Consider the following 17638-nt stretch of genomic DNA (forward strand, 5'->3'; position numbering starts at 1 on the left):
ACAGTTTCCAAGTCTGCTCCTGGGCTAGAGGGACAAACACCATCCTCAGGCTCCGGGGTGGATGGGCGGGTAGTGATTGGGGGGTGGGGGTGGGTGGGAAAAAGGCAAGAGACAGCAAGCAAACACTTTGTGCAAAGTCACAAAGCCTGGACATACAGGAGGCAGCAACAAATATCTGTTGAATATGTATAGTCTAAGTAGCTCTGAGCCTGCCAGAGGCGTGAGAATGCTCAGATGGTCCCATCTGGAGAAAGGGTCTTTGCTGTGCCTTCCAGGATGGGCGGAATTTCCTGGGGAGAGGAACCCGCTAGAGTTTCAGGTGGCAGGTTGACTCTCTCCCAGATTCGGGGTGACAAGAGACTTACTGATCCCCACTTGGGGGTGGGGGTGGGGGCTTCAGTCCTCACCCAAAGCGAATTCGCGCTGTATTAGCCACGAGGGGGCGGGGCGGGGCGGGGCCAAGGTGGCGGGGTGAGGGGACCCAAGGAGCTTCATAAAGCCACAGCAAAAGCTGCCGCGCGGCGAGTGACAGCGGCCGGCTGCAGAAAGCCCAGGAGCAGCTGCGCGCCTATCCAACGCGCGCTCAGGAGCCAGGCGTCCCAGCCCGGGTTCCGGTGAAGTTCCACTGGTCCCCGGACCCGCCCCCGTCGCCCCAGCCCTAAGGACCCTCGGGGCTCTTCGACGGCTGCGGGAAGGCGCCCAGCCCGCCTCGGATGGGCATCGTGGAGCCGGGCTGCGGAGACATGCTGACCGGCACCGAGCCGATGCCGAGTGATGAGGGCCGGGGACCCGGAGCCGACCAGCAGCATCGCTTCTTCTATCCCGAGCCGGGCGCACAGGACCTGACCGATCGCCGCGCAGGTAGCAGCCTGGGGACGCCCTACTCTGGGGGCGCCCTGGTGCCTGCCGCTCCGAGTCGCTTCCTCGGAGCCTACGCCTACCCGCCCCGGGCCCAGGCGGCTGGCTTTCCGGGGCCTGGCGAGTCCTTCCCGCCGCCCGCGGGTGCGGAGGGCTACCCGCCCGTGGATGGCTACCCTGCCCCGGACCCGCGCGCCGGGCTCTACCCAGGGCCGCACGAGGACTACGCATTGCCCGCGGGGTTGGAGGTGTCGGGGAAGCTGAGAGTCGCGCTCAGCAACCACCTGTTGTGGTCCAAGTTCAACCAGCACCAGACAGAGATGATCATCACTAAGCAAGGCCGGTGAGTGAGATGCGCGCCGAGCGCTGCAAGCTCGCAGGGCGGAGCCGGCGGGAGTCTGGCCTCGGTGGCCCGCCAGAACAAGGACTTTCCTCTTTTTTTTTTTTTTTTTTTTTTTTAAATCAAAATTTGAAGCTGCAGGTTGCTGAGTCTTCGTGTTCGTAGTCTGAGCTTCAGTTTTTTTTTTTTTTTTTTGAAGGGTGGGGGAGAGGGATTGCGGGGAGGGCACTGCAAGCTCCAGAGAGCCGCGGGTGCTGAAGGTATCACACCAACCGTCAGAGAGCTCAAAAAGAACAGAGATGATGCTGTGGGCGCAATTAGAAGTGACTTTGGTGCGGAGGAAAGGATGACTCTTGCTTCACCGAGAGTTGGCCTGGGGTGGGGGTGTGGGGCAGACTTGCTCCTTGCCTCAGTCTGGGATCGCTGTGGACAGCGAAGAGTGTATGTTATAGACCTGACATGAGCTGGCCGCCTCTCAGTCCTTATGTATGGGAAATTCAAGTGTTGGGGGCAGAGTATTTTGGAGATCTCAATGGGCCTGTTCCTTTGCTGCTGCTGTGCTTAGGGTAACTTTGGTGTATGGGGGAGAGGGGGGAGCAGGCTGGGATTTGGTGACATGGAGAAGCGGTCGCCAAGTTTCTTTTCCGGTCTTACTTTGAGATCATATGTCGAGAGAGAAAGAGAGAGAGAGAGAGAGAGAGAGAGAGAGAGGAGAGAGAGGAGAGAGAGGAGAGAGAGGAGAGAGAGGAGAGAGAGGAGAGAGAGGAGAGAGGAGAGAGAGGAGAGAGAGGAGAGAGAGGAGAGAGAGGAGAGAGAGGAGAGAGAGGAGAGAGAGGAGAGAGAGGAGAGAGAGGAGAGAGAGGAGAGAGGAGAGAGAGAGAGAGGAGAGAGAGGAGAGAGAGGAGAGAGGAGAGAGAGAGAGAGAGAGAGAGAGAGAGAGTGTTGTGTAGAGAGGTGAGAAGCAGCAAAACTTATGAAGGCATAAATAAAATACTCAGGGTTTGAACGTTTCAGATTCAAGACCAGTCGCAGCTGGTGTCCAGTTTTGTACTGTGCCCTTTGAGACTAGTCCCTAAAAATATGTCCCACTTCTTCACCCAGATATTCACCAGTCCAGCCTGGGAGAAGAAGGAGGAGGGTCCCCTGAGGCTGTTGCATTAGTGATATGGTTTGTGGCTCAGCCTGCTGCTTCCTGATGGAGTCTCTGCTGAAGAAAGAAAGAGAAACTTAAAATTTGTGAGGGGTCGTTTAGTATGCAACACCCCGAGTAAACACTCTTGTCTTATGAGAAGAGGCAGCTACCTTTCCCAATGGAGACCAGCCAGGACTTTGCTGTTAGTGAGTTAGGATGTGGGGTGTCAGGATGGAGACTCAAGAAGTAATTGAGAGACTGCAAGGGTGGGGTTTCTGGGAGGAGGCACAGAAGCCCTTGCTGGGTCCCAGGAGGCATTCCTAGAGTATATTCCCTTCAGATGACAGGGGTTGGGGCAGATAGCTGCAAACTACAGCTGGTTTCAAGCTGTCTCGTTTTTCCTCATGGAAATGAACTAAGGATAAGCCATTTGATTGGCTCTGGCTCACCCTTCATCTCCAAAGACTTCTGAGCATTCTTCTCCGCTCTCCCAATCCTTTTCTGAGTGTCTCTGGCACTGGCCAGGTTTCTGGTCCTAGAGTATGTCTGAACTGGAAGGATCCAGAAGTTCTTGTCGCTCACTGCATAGAGAGAGGAAACAGACCCAGAGACAGCAAGGGACTCTTCTGAGGTTCCATGTCTGGAACCAGGCCTCAGATGGCACCCGTCTGCTCCTCTTTCTCCAGTCTCCACAGCCATCAGTAAAAAACAGCCACCTACACTGTCTGAAAGCCCTGCGTGGTACACCCATGTGCTTTCGCTTCCATTATTTCACGGTGAGCCAGGCAGGCTTGGCTTCTCCCCGTTTCATACCAACGAATACTGAGTTGCTAGGATAACCAGTGGCTTACACTCTGTCCCGAAGAAGACTAGGTGGGGCCTCTAACCATGGTTTTTTCTAGTGTGTTAGCAACAGGATGCCCTCTCATCCTGGGGCCTGGCCAGTCTTCTCAATGCCTTGTCAGGCCTCAGCCTCTCCAGTCAGAGAGAGCATCAGTCACAACCTCAGTGATGGTTGAGCGGGGCTGGTGCCTGTCTGTCTGTGGGCTGCTGGGGAGTCATGTGAGGGGAACACAGTCCAGATCACCAGCCTGACTCTATGGCCTACCTTCTCTCTTGTGTGTTCCTGCTGGATATTTTTCCCATGACCACTTTTGTTCTCTCTCTTTTGGATCTGTGCTTTTCCATTTCTCTCTTACTGCTTTGGTGCTACAATTGGAACCTGGGGCCTAGTGTACGCTAGACATGTTTTTTTGTTTGTTTGTTTGTTGTTTTTGCCAGCTGTGACACCCATAATTGGAAACTAGCCTGTGGTATATAGTAACTTTGCCCTCCCTCTTTCAAGGCTTTCCTTTGAACTCCAGATTTTCCTGCCTCTGCCTCCCCAGTGCTAAGATTATAAGGATGTGCCAACATGCATGGTCGACAGGCTGTCTCAGAGAACCAAAATTAATTTACTTTTCTTTTCAGTGCTAAGAATTGAACCCCGGGCCGGGCAGTGGTGGCGCATACCTTTTAATCCCAGCACTTGGGAGGCAGAGGCAGGTGGATTTCTGAGTTCGAGGGCAGCCTGGTCTACAGAGTGAGTTCCAGGACAGCCAGGGCTACACAGAGAAACCCTGTCTCGAAAAACCAAAAAACCTAAAACCAAAACAAAAAGAATTGAACCCAGGGCCTTGTGTGTGCTCTGCACACACAGACACTATGCTGCTGGGGTACATCTTTAACTAACTTTTTATTATGACAAATTGCACTATATAAAATAAAAGGCCAGGCTTGGTGGCACATTCAATCCCATCACTCAAGAGGCAGAGGCAGGCAGAACTCTGTGAGTTCCAGGACAGCTAGGCCCACATGGAGAAACTCTGTCTTGAAAACATCAAACAAATAAACAAAATCAAAAACCGAAAAAACTAAAAATAAATAAAGAAAAGTAGAAAATGTATCAGGCTTGGCTTCAAAACTGTTCAGTATTGGTCTGGTCTTTTTTTGTTGTTGAGTTATTTTGTTTGTTTGGTTTTTGTTTTCTTTTTGAGTCAGGGTCTCCATATACAGGCTCAGCTGGCCTGGAATCCACTATGTCAATGGGGGTGACCCTGAGCGTAAGAGATCTGTTTGCTTTTGCTTCTTTGTGTTGCCATTAAAGGCCTTTGCCTATTTTGAGATAGGATCTTGCCATGCAATCAAAATTGTTCCGCAACTGGTGATCTTTCTTCTTTGGATCTTTTCTGTTTCTCTGAAAACAAAATTTGGTTGAGACAAGATCATGATTCATGAATCCCAGGCTAGCCTGGAATTCTCAACCCTCCCGCTTAGTCTCTGGAATGCTGGGATTACAAGTGTGCACTGTAACCATGCTTGGCTTAAAAGTGGAATTTATAAAAATAATGGGCTGGCAAAATGGCTCAGAGGGTAAAGGCACTTGTGCCACACCTGACGACCTGGGTTTGATTGCCCTGTGGGTTTGATAGACAGGGCCCAAATAAATGGTTGAAGGAGAGGACCAACTCCCATAGATTGTTCTCTGAACTCCAAACATATACTGTGACATGTGAGTATTGTCTTCCACCTCCACCATCAGGGAAAAAAAATGTAAAAGTAAGAAAAAACAACAACAAACCAAACCAACCAACCAAACAAACAAACAAAAAACAACCAGGGTTGGAGAGGTGGCTGTCAGTGGAGTGCTTGCTTTGCCAACATGGGGTCCTGTGACATTCAGGATGCAGAGGCAGGCAGATAGATCTCTGTGAGTTTGAGGCCTGTCTATAGAGTGAGTTCCAGGACAGCCAGGGCTACACAGAGAAAGTCTGTCTCAAAAACAAACAAACAAACAAACAAACGAGAAACAAAACAAAAACAAACAAAAAAAAAAAAAGAGGAAAAGAAAATTAGCCAATTAGCGAGGTGTGGTGGTGTTTGTAGTCCCGGGCCACCCAGCCTAGAGTAATGGGAGACCTGTAGGTGGATGAAAGACCCTTGTGTTGAGATAGATAGATAGATAGATAGATAGATAGATAGATAGATAGATAGAAAGATGATAGACAGATAGTGCCTGAGAAATTATATCTCAGGTTGTCCTCTGGCTTCTACACTGACAGGGGATACATGTGCATGCATACATGTGTGTGCTCACACACATGAATAAATAAATAATTTTAAAAATTCAATTAGCATACCTGAAAAAGAAATTCCTAAATGCCTTCTGAGTGTTTCATAAGAGTGTGCTAGCATCGTGTGTGTGTGTGTGTGTGTGTGTGTGTGTGTGTGTGTGTATGCTTACATTTTGGATCCTAAGGCCACACTGCATGACATGGGGTCCCTGTTGAATGGGGAAGTGACTCCCCATCATTTCCTTTGGTGTCTTTCTTCAGATCAGTTCCTGGGGGTCCCACGGTCAATTCAGCCCTACCAAACCCTGTGGCCTCTGTATCTTCTCAGTTTGAGCTCTGGCGATCTGGGAGGTCCTGAGGTGTTTCCTTTTACTGTGGAGTTTTGGGCTCAGAGCAGAGTCCTTTCAGTCCTCCCGCTTTGGCAGGCTGGCCTGTCCCTCTGTGGGTTTCAATGACCTGCAAGTCACTACCACATCACCCACGGCCTTCTTTCTTTTTGAAAAATTCTTCCATCCACAGCCCCTCAGCCGTTGGTCCTGGGCTGACTCAGTCTGTCCCTGGTCCCTTCTCTCCCACCCACCCTGGGCTCACCCACTAGTTTGGATCAGTGGTAGCGAGGCTTCTGGTTCTGAGTGGAGAGGAGGTGGATGCTGTCTGATGACAGTCGTTCAGGTGAGGCTCAGAGAGGGAAACTGAGAAGAAGAAGAGTTTGAGGTGAGCCAGAGAGGATGGCTGGGGAGTGAGGGTGCTTCCTGCTAATCCTGACAAACTGAGTTCAGATCCCTCCAGATACACCTGTGAAGTAGGTTACCCCAACACACACACATACACATACCCACAAAATAAAAATAATAAAATGTAATACTTGTCTTTTTCTTTGGTACACCCCCCCCCCCACACACACACACTGCCTTTAGAGGGATGGGGATTTTGAGACAGAGTTTCTCTGTGTAGCCGTGGCTGCCCTGGAACTTTCTCTGTAGACCAGAGTGGTCTTGAACTCAGACATCTGTCTGCCTCTGCCTCTCAAGTGCTGGGATTAAAGGCGTGTGACACCACCTTTCTATTAGATATAATACCTTAAAAACAAACAAACAAACAAACAAACAAACAAATAAGCAAACAGGAAGAAGACCCTGGAGTCTCCTTTGTGCATTTTTGAAGCAACCCGGGAGCTCTGCATGCAGGCTGAGCTAGTGTTTCTGTGTGCAGCATGTTTTGTGAACAGTAAATACAAATAATAACCGTCGGACGGAAGACTTTCTCAGTAGGAAGGAGAGGCTGGTCCCCGTGGGCGTGTGGGTGGGTACTAATTGCTGGTAATCCCCACTTTTCTGGCTGTGATTGGTTGATTATTATAATTAAGATAACTTTGGGGAGAGCTGGTGTTAACTGGCTTGGTTTGCAGATGCGTCTGGTTATGTGACGTTCGGGTGGCAAAGGCCGTTCCCACTTCATGTGAGGCAGTGCCACAGCGCCATGGTGTCCTTTCTCCATCTTCCCAACTTTTAATTTTTAATTGATTCTTTTTACTTATTATTTTACTTTTTAAATACTTTTTTATGAGTGTGTATGTGTGGGCGTGTATTATGTATATACTATGCGTATGGAGGACCCTATAAAGGTTGGAGGTCAGAGTCTCTGGAACATAGGTGGTTAGGGGCCTATAGAGAAGTCAAGTACGTGTCCTCTGTGAGGGCAGAAAGTCTCTTTAACCGCTGAGCCTTTTTTTTTTTTTTTTTTTTTTTTTTTTTTTTTGTAAGACAGAGGCTCACTCCAGGCTAGCCCTGAGCTCCCTGTGTCCAGGTTACCCTTGAATGTGCAACACACTTTTTGCCTCAGGCTCCTAAGTGCTGGGATTTTAAGTGTAAGCCGCTATACGCTGCTAACCTTTCAGACTTTTTTTATTTAGACTTTTTTTACTTGTAAATCTAATGTCTTGTTTTGTAATTATAAAAATTGAATGTTTAATAATTAGTCATCTAATGCGTGAATGTTTTGCTCACGTGTGTGTACGTCTGTGCACCACGTGCATGTCTGGTATGCTTGGAGGTCAGAAGATGATGTTAAAGCCAGAGTTACAAATAGTTGTGAGCCACCATGTGGGCTCTGGGTATTGAACCCAAGTTCTCTGCGAGAACAAGTGCTTTTTAAAAAATATATATTTATTTTTATTTTACATACATTGATGTTTTGCCTACATGTGTGTATGTGTGTGTGAATGTTGGATCCCCTGGAACAGGAGTTACGGACAGTTGTGAGCTGCCATGTGGGTGCTGGGAATTGAACCGGGGTCCTCTTAGAAGAGCAGCCAGTGCTCCTAACTGGTACACCATCTCTCCAGCCCCCAAAACAAGTGCATTGAATTGCTGAGCCACCTCTTCATCCGTGGATATTTTGTTGGTGGTGGTGCTATATTAAACAGGGTCTCATGGATGCTAGGCAATTAATCTTTTTAAAAAATTTATTTATTGATGTTTTGCCTGCATGTGTGTCTGCATCAAGGTGTCAGATCCCCTGGAACAGGAGCTACAGACAGTTGTGAGCTGCCATGTGGGTGCTGGGAATGGAACTTGGATCATCTGGAAGAGCAGCCGGTGCTCTTAACCCTGAGCCGCCTCTCCAGACCCTAGCTTAACTTTTCAGATCCTTACACGTGTTTCAAGAAACCTCTTCCTTCTCCTCCTGAGTCTGGACCCATAGACTAAGAATCTCAAAATCACTTGGAAATGGTGGTCCAGAAAAGCCTTGCTGTTTCTCACCTGTTCTGAAGAAGACACAGCCAGTCAGCCCTCTAGAAAGTTGGTTGATGTCTCAAACTAGCCACTGTTTTGTTTTTGGATACAAGGTCTCACTGTGTAGCCTTGTCTGGCCTGTCTGTCTCACTGTTTTCCCAGACATGTCCCAAAGCCCTGTAAAAAATCATCACTAGGAGGGTTAGCTCTTGGGGCAGCAGAGAGTTATGGAATCTTGACCCTGAAGGTGTTGTGGTAAGTAGTTTTAAGGAAGTCGACATGGTAACAGATTCATCTCCGATACTGGTTTCTTCCCAGCAAAGCCACTTGTAAACCAGGGAGTTATTTGGGATTCTAGCTGCTGGCTATTTTAGCCTTGTGTGTGTGTGCGCGCGCACACATACACATGTACAGGTGTGCACATTTGTGTGAAGGCCATTGGTTAACCAAGAAAGTCATTCCTCAGGAAATTCCTCAGGAATTCTCTCCCTCTCCCTCTCCCTCTCCCTCTCCTCTCCCTCTCCCTCTCCCTCTCCCTCTCCCTCTCCCTCTCCCTCTCCCTCTCCCTCTCCCTCTCCCTCTCCCTCTCCCTCTCCCTCTCCCTCTCCCTCTCCCTCTCCTCCCTCTCCCTCTCCCTCTCCCTCTCCCTCTCCCTCTCCCTCTCCCTCTCCCTCTCCCTCTCCCTCTCCCTCTCCCTCCCCCTCCCCCTCCCCCTCCCCCTCCCCCTCCCCCTCCCCCTCCAAAATCTCTGTATATAGCCCTGGATGTCCTAGAACTCCAGGCTGGCCTCAAACTCACAGTGATCTGCTTCTGCCTCCCAAATTCTGGGATTAAAGGCCTGCACCAGCACACTTGGCTTATTTATTATTATTATTTTTTGAGACAGGGTCTCTCATTAGCCTAGAGTAAGCTGGTTGGCAAACCACAAAAATCTAAATGTCTCTGCCTCCCCAGTTCTGGGATTCTAAGTTTGTGCCACTTGTCAGGTTGTCTCTTCCTCCTCCTCTTCTTCCTCTTCCTCCTCTTCCTCCTCTTCCTCCTCTTCCTCCTCTTCCTCCTCCTCCTTCTCCTCCCCACTCCCCCTTCTCCTCCTCCTCTTCCTCTTCATTGTGGGTATTGGGCACTCAAGTCTTCATGATTGCCAGGCAGTGGTGGCTCACACCTTTAATCCCAGCACTAGGGAAGCAGAGGATGGCAGACTTCTGAGTTGGAGGCCAGCCTGGTCTACAGAGTGAGTTCCAGGACAGCCAGGGCTACACAGAGAAATCCTGTCTCTAAAAAACAAACAAACAAACAAAAAAAGTCTTTATGATTGTGTAACATTTCACCATCTTTTAAAGTGAAACTAAGACCCTCTCTCCTTTGCCTTTCACTCACAGTCTTCCTGTATCTCTTGTCACCCACTACTGGGACAAGAGTAGGACAGACAGACAGAAACTACAGCATGGGGGTGTTCATCAATCTCTCTATAAGTGTCAGTGTCTTCCAGTGTAAAGTTTCAAGACATTTCATATCTCCAAGGACTGGCTTGATGAGCTGACTAATGCAGAAGTAGAGAATGGATAAGCGTGGTGTGAGGTTGGGTTGTGGCTTAGTCACAGGGCCCTTGCCTAGCATACACTAGACACACGAGGCCCTGGATTCTATACTTAGTTCCACCCAAAAAGGTGGTGCTATTTTGTTCCTTTAGATAGAAAATATGAATGATCCCTGGTCACTAGAAAAGAAACTATATATGTTTTTTTGTTTTGGTTTTTAATGTGTATGAGTGTTATGTCTTCATGCATGCATGCCTGGGTATCACATGAGTACCTAATGCTTGCTGAGGCCTGGAACTGGTCTTACAGGTAGTTGTGGGCCATCACATGGGTGCTGAAAATCAAACTCAGGTTGTCTGGAAAAAGCAGAGCCATCTCTCCAGCCACCTTACCCTTTTAAGATGGAGTCTCCCTGTTACATAGCTCTAGCCATCCTAGAACTCCATACCTAGACCAGGCTGCCCTCAGACTCAGAGATCCACTTGTCTTTTCCTCCTGAGTGCTGGGATTAAAGACAAGTGCCAAGCCAGGCATGGCAGGTGGATCTCTGTGGGTCTGAGGCCAGCCTGGCCTACATAGCAAGTTCTCGGATAGCCAGAACTACATATGAAACCCTGTTTCAAAATAATAAAATAAAGCTAGGCAGTGGTGGCGCACACCTTTAATCCCAGAATTTGGGAGGCAGAGGTAGGTAGATCTCTAAGTTTGAGGCCAGCCTGGCCTACATAACAAGTTCCAGAACAGCCAGGGTTACACAGAGAAACCTTGTCTTGAAAAACAAACAAGGCAGGAGAGATGTCTAATGGTTAAGACCACTGGCTGCTTTTCCAGGGGTTCCAAGTTCAATTCCCAGCAACCACATGGTAGTTCATGACCATCTATAAATAGATCTGATACCCTCTTCTGGCATGCAGCACAGCCCTCATGCATAAAATAAAAACAAGTCTAAAAATGTTTTTAAAAAGCAAGTAATAATAATAATAATAATAATATGCGCCACCACACCCAGCTCCCTATTTATTTATTTATTTATTTATTTATTTATTTATTTGGCTTTTTGAGACAGGGTTTCCCTGTGTAGCCCTGGCTGTCCTGGAACTCACTCTGTAGACCAGGCTGGCCTCGAACTCAGAAATCCGCCTGCCTCTGCCTCCCAAGTGCTGGGATTAAAGGAGTGCGTGCGCCACCACTGCCTGGCTCCCTATTTTTTTTTTTTTTTAACTTATTTGTATCTACATGTATGTGTGCTTTTGTGAGTTTACGTGCACCATATGCGTGCAGTTTCCTGTGTAGGCCAGCGGCTGTTGAATCCCCTGGAACTGGAGTTACAAAGGGCTTCTGAGCAGCCTGTCTGGAACCTCTCCTGGTTCCAGAAGAGCAGTAGGTACTCCAGCTTCAGAAACTGAGACCTGCATGGCTTACAATGAGTTGGTGAGAGAAATGGATTGAAAATATTCTCCCCACCTTGGGTTTTCCATACTTAGTTCTTGGGCTGGGTGTGTGGCCAAGTTGGTAGAATTCTTGTCTAAAATTCACCAAGTCTTGGGTGAATCCCCAACACAGCTGGGTATAGTGGTGTGCACCCTTAATCCTGGCTCTGTGAAAGCTGAAACAGGAAAACCAGACGTTCAAAGTCATCCTTGGCTATGTTGTGAGTTTGAGGCTCCTCTAGTCTCTAGGTTTCTTGATTAAGAGACCAGCGCTTTCCCATCCTATGTGGCCCCCTGAGAGGTGGGATGTGGAGTCCAAAGGGATGTCCAGTGAGTGTTTGGCTCTGCTGTTCTGACAACACAGCTCTCCCCCCTGGGGCATGGAGGCAGAGCTCAGCGGCTGGAACTGGTGATGGCTGAGGCTGCCCATGGTGGCTGTGACGGTGAAGGCTACCACTAGAGCGGATGGAAGAGATGGTGACGTAGCGCTTGGTGACAGGATGGCTGTGAGGGTGGCAATAACGAAAGTTGCGACTGTCGTGATGGCAGGTGTGAGTCAGTGGCTGTAACTACGATGGAGATGGTGGGTGTGGTGGCGGGAGTGATGGTGGCCATAGTGGAGGCGTAGTCGGAGTAAAGGTGGGGGTGGTGGCTTGAGTGGTAGGAGATATGGTGAAATTGGTGGATATATTAATAAGATTGTAGAGATGGTAGCTGCAGATGTGATGGAGGTGGTGTCTGTAGAGATGGAGGTGGTGGTGTCTGTAGTGATGGAGGTGGTGTCTGTAGAGATGGAGGTGGTGTCTGTAGAGATGGTGGACATGGTGACTGTATTGGTGGTGGGGATGGTAGAGGTGGTGGTTGGAGACACCGTGGCTGTAATCATGGAGTCGTAATGGTAACGGAGATGATTGTGGAAGTGACGGTAACGACTCTGGAGGTTGCGTTGGTGAAGACGGTGTCACCGTGATGGTGGAGATAGCGGTGAGCATGATGGTGGTTGTGATATAGAGGTGTGGTTGTCATGATCGTGATAATGGGGGCAGCGATGGTGGAAGTGGTGGGGAGGCCATTGCAGGAGAGCGCTCCCTTTCACTTTAGAACGGGGTGGGGTCGTACAGGATCCCACTCACTGACTTCTGCTTCTCCCAGGACCGAGACTAAGCATAAGAACAATTAGTGCCTTTGGGACACCTAGGGTGTTTGATGAGTTTCTGAAGGCCCAGGCTTGGGGCAGGGCATACTCTAGATGTAACTGGAGTGTGGGACAGGGAATGCCAGGGAGGCTCACAGTGGGGACGTGGAACTCAGGCACACCACCTTCTGGGACTATCTTTAAAGGGTTGCCTGGTGCCTTTGGCCCACGCAGGAAGCACACTAATGTTAGAGACAGTGGTTTCCAGATAATTATCTAGTAACTGATGTTTTGAGAGGGAAGTGTTGTCAAAAGTCTGCAGGCTGGGATGTGGTTCAGTGGTAGGGTGCTTGCCCGTCTTGCACTAAGCCATAGGTTTAATCATTAGCACTATAAAGGGGGAGACACTGATTTACAGAGCCTGCTGATGCCCTGTAGCCGACTCTAAGCTACCAGCATGACAGGGCTGAACACAGACCTGGGGGCAATGCACAGTAGCTGTGGTCTGTTCTTTAACTACTTCATACAATAGATACAAATGAGCAAGGTCAGGCCACAGGACAACATGGCAAAATACCGAAAGACACTCTTGAGTCATGTGTACCCTGGCTTTTAGTAGAAGGTACATAATTATTAAGTGTGGACAATTTAATTTTGCTTTTGCTTTTTGATTTCCTTTCCTTTTCTTTCCATTAAAAAAAAAAAAAAGGTTTATTTATATGAATACACTGTCACTGTCTTCAGACACACCAGAAGAGGGCATCAGATCCCATTACAGATGGTTGTGAGCCACCATGTGGTTGCTGGGAATTGAACTCAGGACCTCTGGAAGAGCAGTCAGTGCTCTTGACCACTGAGCCATCTCTCCAGTCTACTGTTTTCTTTTCCAAGACAGGGTTTCTCTGTGTAACCCTGACTGTCCTGAGACTTGCGTTTATAGGCCAGGCTGGCCTCAAACTCAAGAGATCCTCCTGCCTCTGCTCTCAGGTGCTAAGATTAAAGGTGTGTGCCACCACACTGGCTAGTACAATTTAACTTTTTAAAAAAAGATGTCTTATTAATAGTGTGCACATGTCTGCAAGTGTGTGTGTGTGTGTGTGTGTGTGTGTGTGTGTGTGTGTGTAGGCCAGGAGCATTGGCTCACCTTGGAGCTGGAGTTACAGACTGTAGTGAGCTGCCTGCTGTGGGTGCTGGGAACTGACCTCAGTTCCCCTGGAAGAGCACTGTTTGCTCTTAACTGCTGAGCCGTTTCTTCAGCTCCTACAAATTAATTTTCTGCTACATCTATATTTAATAACGGATAAGCCAGCTACCTTCTAGCACTCTCGTCAGTTGGTTCTGGAGAACAGGTGGAGGCTGGCTGCAGCTTGACACATGCACACAGGTGACTGCCACTGGACTCCTTGGAAATTCTCTGTTTTCCACAGGCGAATGTTCCCATTCCTGTCCTTCACTGTGGCTGGGCTGGAGCCCACAAGCCATTACAGGATGTTTGTGGATGTGGTCTTGGTGGACCAGCATCACTGGCGGTACCAGAGTGGCAAGTGGGTTCAGTGTGGAAAGGCGGAAGGCAGCATGCCAGGTACGACCCGCTTTGGGAGTGGTGGGCATGCTTCTTGTCCTAGACTGGGCGCCCCCTGGTGGATTACTGAAGTCCTAGCCTCAATGTCAAAACCAGCCTATCCACCTACCTCACCCTTCCCTTGGCTTCTTACACTTCTCTAATTTGGTTTAAGTGAGCTGGGGGTGGGGGGAAGGAGAAAGAGACTCACTCTGCTCAGTCCTCTGCCTCATCTGCCCCTGCTTAGCTTGCCTGACCCCTCCCCCTACATCTTTTTCAAAGTCCTCCCAGAACAGGCAAAAATCCCACATCTCCAGTGTCTGTTCAATACTTGACAATAAGATCAACTGTCCACAGGGAACCGCTTATATGTCCACCCAGACTCCCCCAACACTGGAGCCCACTGGATGCGCCAGGAAGTTTCATTTGGGAAGTTAAAGCTCACCAACAACAAGGGGGCTTCCAACAATGTGACCCAGGTAGGACTGCCTGTGCATCTGAGATTCATCCCCCACACTTCCTAAGACCCTCTTAGTACTGCTGGAGTCTCCTCTCCTCTTCCCCTCTTTTCCCTACATAGCCAAGGATAGCCTTGACCTTCTGATCCTGAGTGCTGAGATCACAGGCACACACCACCATGCCTGATTCATGTGGTTCTAGATATTGCACCAGACTAGACAAACATGCTACCAACTGAGCCACTCTATGCCCTGATGCCTTTTCTTCCTCTCTATGGCTCTTTCCGACCCATCTTGGGAAGACAATGAGATGGGGAGAAGGGGGGACACTGGATCTCTGGCAGGGGTTGCTCTTGGGTCAGCACAGGTCAGAACAGTGTGGCGGCTTCTTCACTAGATCACAATCTGTCACCTTGATGGTCCCAGTGTCTCAGGGACTTCACATTGAACAATCATGGGTCTTGTTTTGGTTTGTTTTACATATTTACTACCTCTATCCATCTGTCCATCCATCCATCCATCCATGCATCCATCCATCCATGCATCCATGCATCCATGCATCCATGCATCCATCCATCCATGCATCCATGCATGCATGCATCCATCTATCTACTTATTTAGTTATTTAGTTAGTTGTGGGGGAGCGAGTTGCTATGATGTGTTTGTGGAGGTCAGAGGACAGCTAGCTGGAGTTGATTCTCTTTTTCTACCATGTGGATCCCAGGGATGAATCTCAGGTTGCCAGGCTTGGCAGCAAGTGCTTTTATCTGTTGATCCGTCTCCTCAGATCCAGTCCTTTTGTTTTTAAACCTGGAGCTGGAGAAATGATTCAATCTGTAAAGCATTTGCCTTGGAAAGACAAGGACCTGAGTTTCATCCCTAGAACCCAGGTTAAAAGAGAAAAGAAAGGCTGGTTGTAATGGCATGAACCAGTCATTTAAACACTGGGAGGGGAGCGGGGAGACAGGTGGATCCTTAGGGCTCAATGGTCAGCCAGCCTACTTGGTGACCAAGTAGGGACCCTTAGGAGAAGTTGCATGGTGAGAGAGTGGGTGAAGCCGCAGGATAAGCTCAAGCATCCTCTCCAGTCCAGTCTCACTGTAGGGCGAGTAGTTCCTGGTAGGGGAATGCATCCAGAGATGAGGCCACCAAGTCGGGAGGACCTTCCGGCTCCTTCCGTGACCCTGTCTCCACCTGGCCCCCTCTCCAGATGATCGTCCTGCAGTCCCTCCATAAGTACCAGCCCCGGCTACACATCGTGGAGGTGAATGACGGCGAGCCAGAGGCCACCTGCAGCGCCTCTAACACGCACATCTTTACTTTCCAAGAAACTCAGTTCATCGCAGTGACTGCCTACCAGAACGCAGAGGTGAGGGCCGGGGCATCTGCTGGAGGGTGAGACAGACTTCTTACAGGGAGGGGTGGGATCCCTGAGTCATAGACTCAGGGAACTATTTCCCCTCTCTAGATCACTCAGCTGAAAATCGACAACAACCCCTTTGCCAAAGGATTCCGAGAGAACTTAGAGTCGTAAGTGTTCTGGATTCAAATCCCTTTTGGTCTTTTTAAGATGGGACTGTAGTTCAGTGCTCAACATGTCCTGTCTCTGCTTTGGGGGTCTGGGGGTCTGGGGGCCAGGCAGGCCAGGGAGAGAGGAATTGGGTCGGGGGTGGGGGGAAGAGGGAAGAGGCATGCTTGTGACTTCTTTTCTCATTCACTGTTTTTATTTTATTTTATTTTAGCATGTATGCATCAGTTGATACAAGTGTTCCCTCACCACCTGGACCCAACTGTCAACTGCTTGGGGGAGACCCCTACTCACCTCTTCTATCCAACCAGTATCCTGTTCCCAGCCGTTTCTACCCCGACCTTCCAGGCCAACCCAAAGATATGGTCTCACAGCCTTACTGGCTGGGGACACCTCGGGAACACAGTTATGAAGCGGAGCTCCGAGCAGTGAGCATGAAGCCCACATTCCTACCCTCTGCCCCTGGGCCCACCATGCCCTACTACCGGGGCCAAGATGTCCTGGCACCTGGAGCTGGTTGGTCTGTGGCCCCTCAGTACCCACCTAAGATGAGCCCAGCTGGCTGGTTCCGTCCCATGCGAACTCTGCCCATGGACCCCGGTCTGGGATCCTCAGAGGAACAGGGCTCCCCCTCGCTGTGGACTGAGGTCACCTTCCTCCAGCCGGAGTCCAGCGACTCAGGACTAGGCGAAGGAGACACTAAGAGGAGGAGAGTATCCCCCTATCCTTCCAGGGGTGACAGCTCCTCTCCCGCTGGGGCCCCTTCGCCTTTTGATAAGGAAACCGAAGGCCAGTTTTATAACTATTTTCCCAACTGAGAAAATGCCGCTGAATTGGAAGGCGCCGACTAACTTAGAAAACAGACACGGGGCGGAGCGCCCGAGCTCTCACCACCCCTTCCCTGTATAGTGATTGGTTGGAGAGGAAGAGGGGCAAGGAGGATTCTGGGGTTCACTTGTTGTTTCCTGGCCCACAAGGAAATATGACAGGAGTGTCCCCTGCCCCTTCCTCTGCCCGAACTATAGTCGCGAACCTGGTGCTGCTTCTGACCGATGGTTCTGTGGAGAATGGAGAATGGACTCCAGAAAGTTTGGGACCCAGAGGAACTTCATGGCTTCCCACGAGGTGGAGCAGTCAGGGGGGGAGTCCAGAACTGGAGAGCAACTCTCTTCCCCTGCCCAGTAACTTTCATCTGCTGGCCTAACACCTGTGTTAATCTCTGGCCTGAAAGGAAAGATACATGCATTTTTACAACAGCCAGCCAAACAGAAGGGGAGAAAACTCAGGTGACTACGGGTGGGCGAGGCCACCTGTGAGGAGACAAGAGAGTGGGTACAGAGGAAGGGTTCCAGGGGTGGGCATCTCACCAGGCGAGGTCACTTTGAATCAGTGTGTACACACACGCTTGTTTCTTTTCTTTTCTTTTTTTTTTTTTTTATTTCTTCGGGAGGGGGAGGCTATTTATTGTAGAGAGAGTGGTGTCTGGATGTATTTCTTCTGTTTTGCATCACTTTCTGAGAATAAACATGGAACTGGTAAACGTGTCCTGCTTCTGTGGCCGGTGGGGGGGGGGGAGGGGGAGGGGGAGGGGGAGGGGGTGTGTGGATCATGGTCTGCTGATCTAACAAAGCTGTTCTGTGGGCTCTTGATTTTGGGGGTAACTGTTAGAAGCTAAAGTGACCCCACTTTGGGATAAACTCAGAGTATGTCTTCTCCTCAGCACTCCAGCTGACGGGTCATGCCGCCACATGTGACCAAAAGTGCATTGCCTTAGCCTGTGTTGCCTGCTCAGAACACTGGCCTTAGAGGG

The 17638-nt window shown here is 49.6% G+C and overlaps 1 protein-coding gene across 1 annotated transcript; it reads left to right on the top strand.

The window, feature by feature from the left end:
- Positions 1 to 523: 523 nt before the first annotated feature.
- Tbx21 (T-box transcription factor 21) lies at positions 524 to 17355 on the top strand. Its single transcript, XM_034507053.2, has 6 exons — positions 524 to 1201; positions 13709 to 13863; positions 14200 to 14321; positions 15511 to 15669; positions 15769 to 15830; positions 16043 to 17355. The coding sequence occupies exons 1-6, from the start codon at positions 714 to 716 to the stop codon at positions 16644 to 16646; spliced, it is 1590 nt and encodes a 529-aa protein (XP_034362944.1). The 5' UTR covers positions 524 to 713; the 3' UTR covers positions 16647 to 17355.
- Positions 17356 to 17638: the final 283 nt, after the last annotated feature.

The sequence above is a fragment of the Arvicanthis niloticus genome, chromosome 6, assembly GCF_011762505.2.
Source record: "Arvicanthis niloticus isolate mArvNil1 chromosome 6, mArvNil1.pat.X, whole genome shotgun sequence".
Taxonomy (NCBI): Eukaryota; Metazoa; Chordata; class Mammalia; order Rodentia; family Muridae; genus Arvicanthis; species Arvicanthis niloticus.

Bases quoted from the DNA above. Each gene is read 5' to 3' on its own strand.
- Tbx21 (XM_034507053.2), top strand. From the start codon at position 714: ATGGGCATCGTGGAGCCGGGCTGCGGAGACATGCTGACCGGCACCGAG. The intron at 1,202-13,708 runs GTGAGTGAGATG...TGTTTTCCACAG, and splicing joins ATCATCACTAAGCAAGGCCG to GCGAATGTTCCCATTCCTGT. The intron at 15,670-15,768 runs GTGAGGGCCGGG...TCCCCTCTCTAG, and splicing joins CTGCCTACCAGAACGCAGAG to ATCACTCAGCTGAAAATCGA.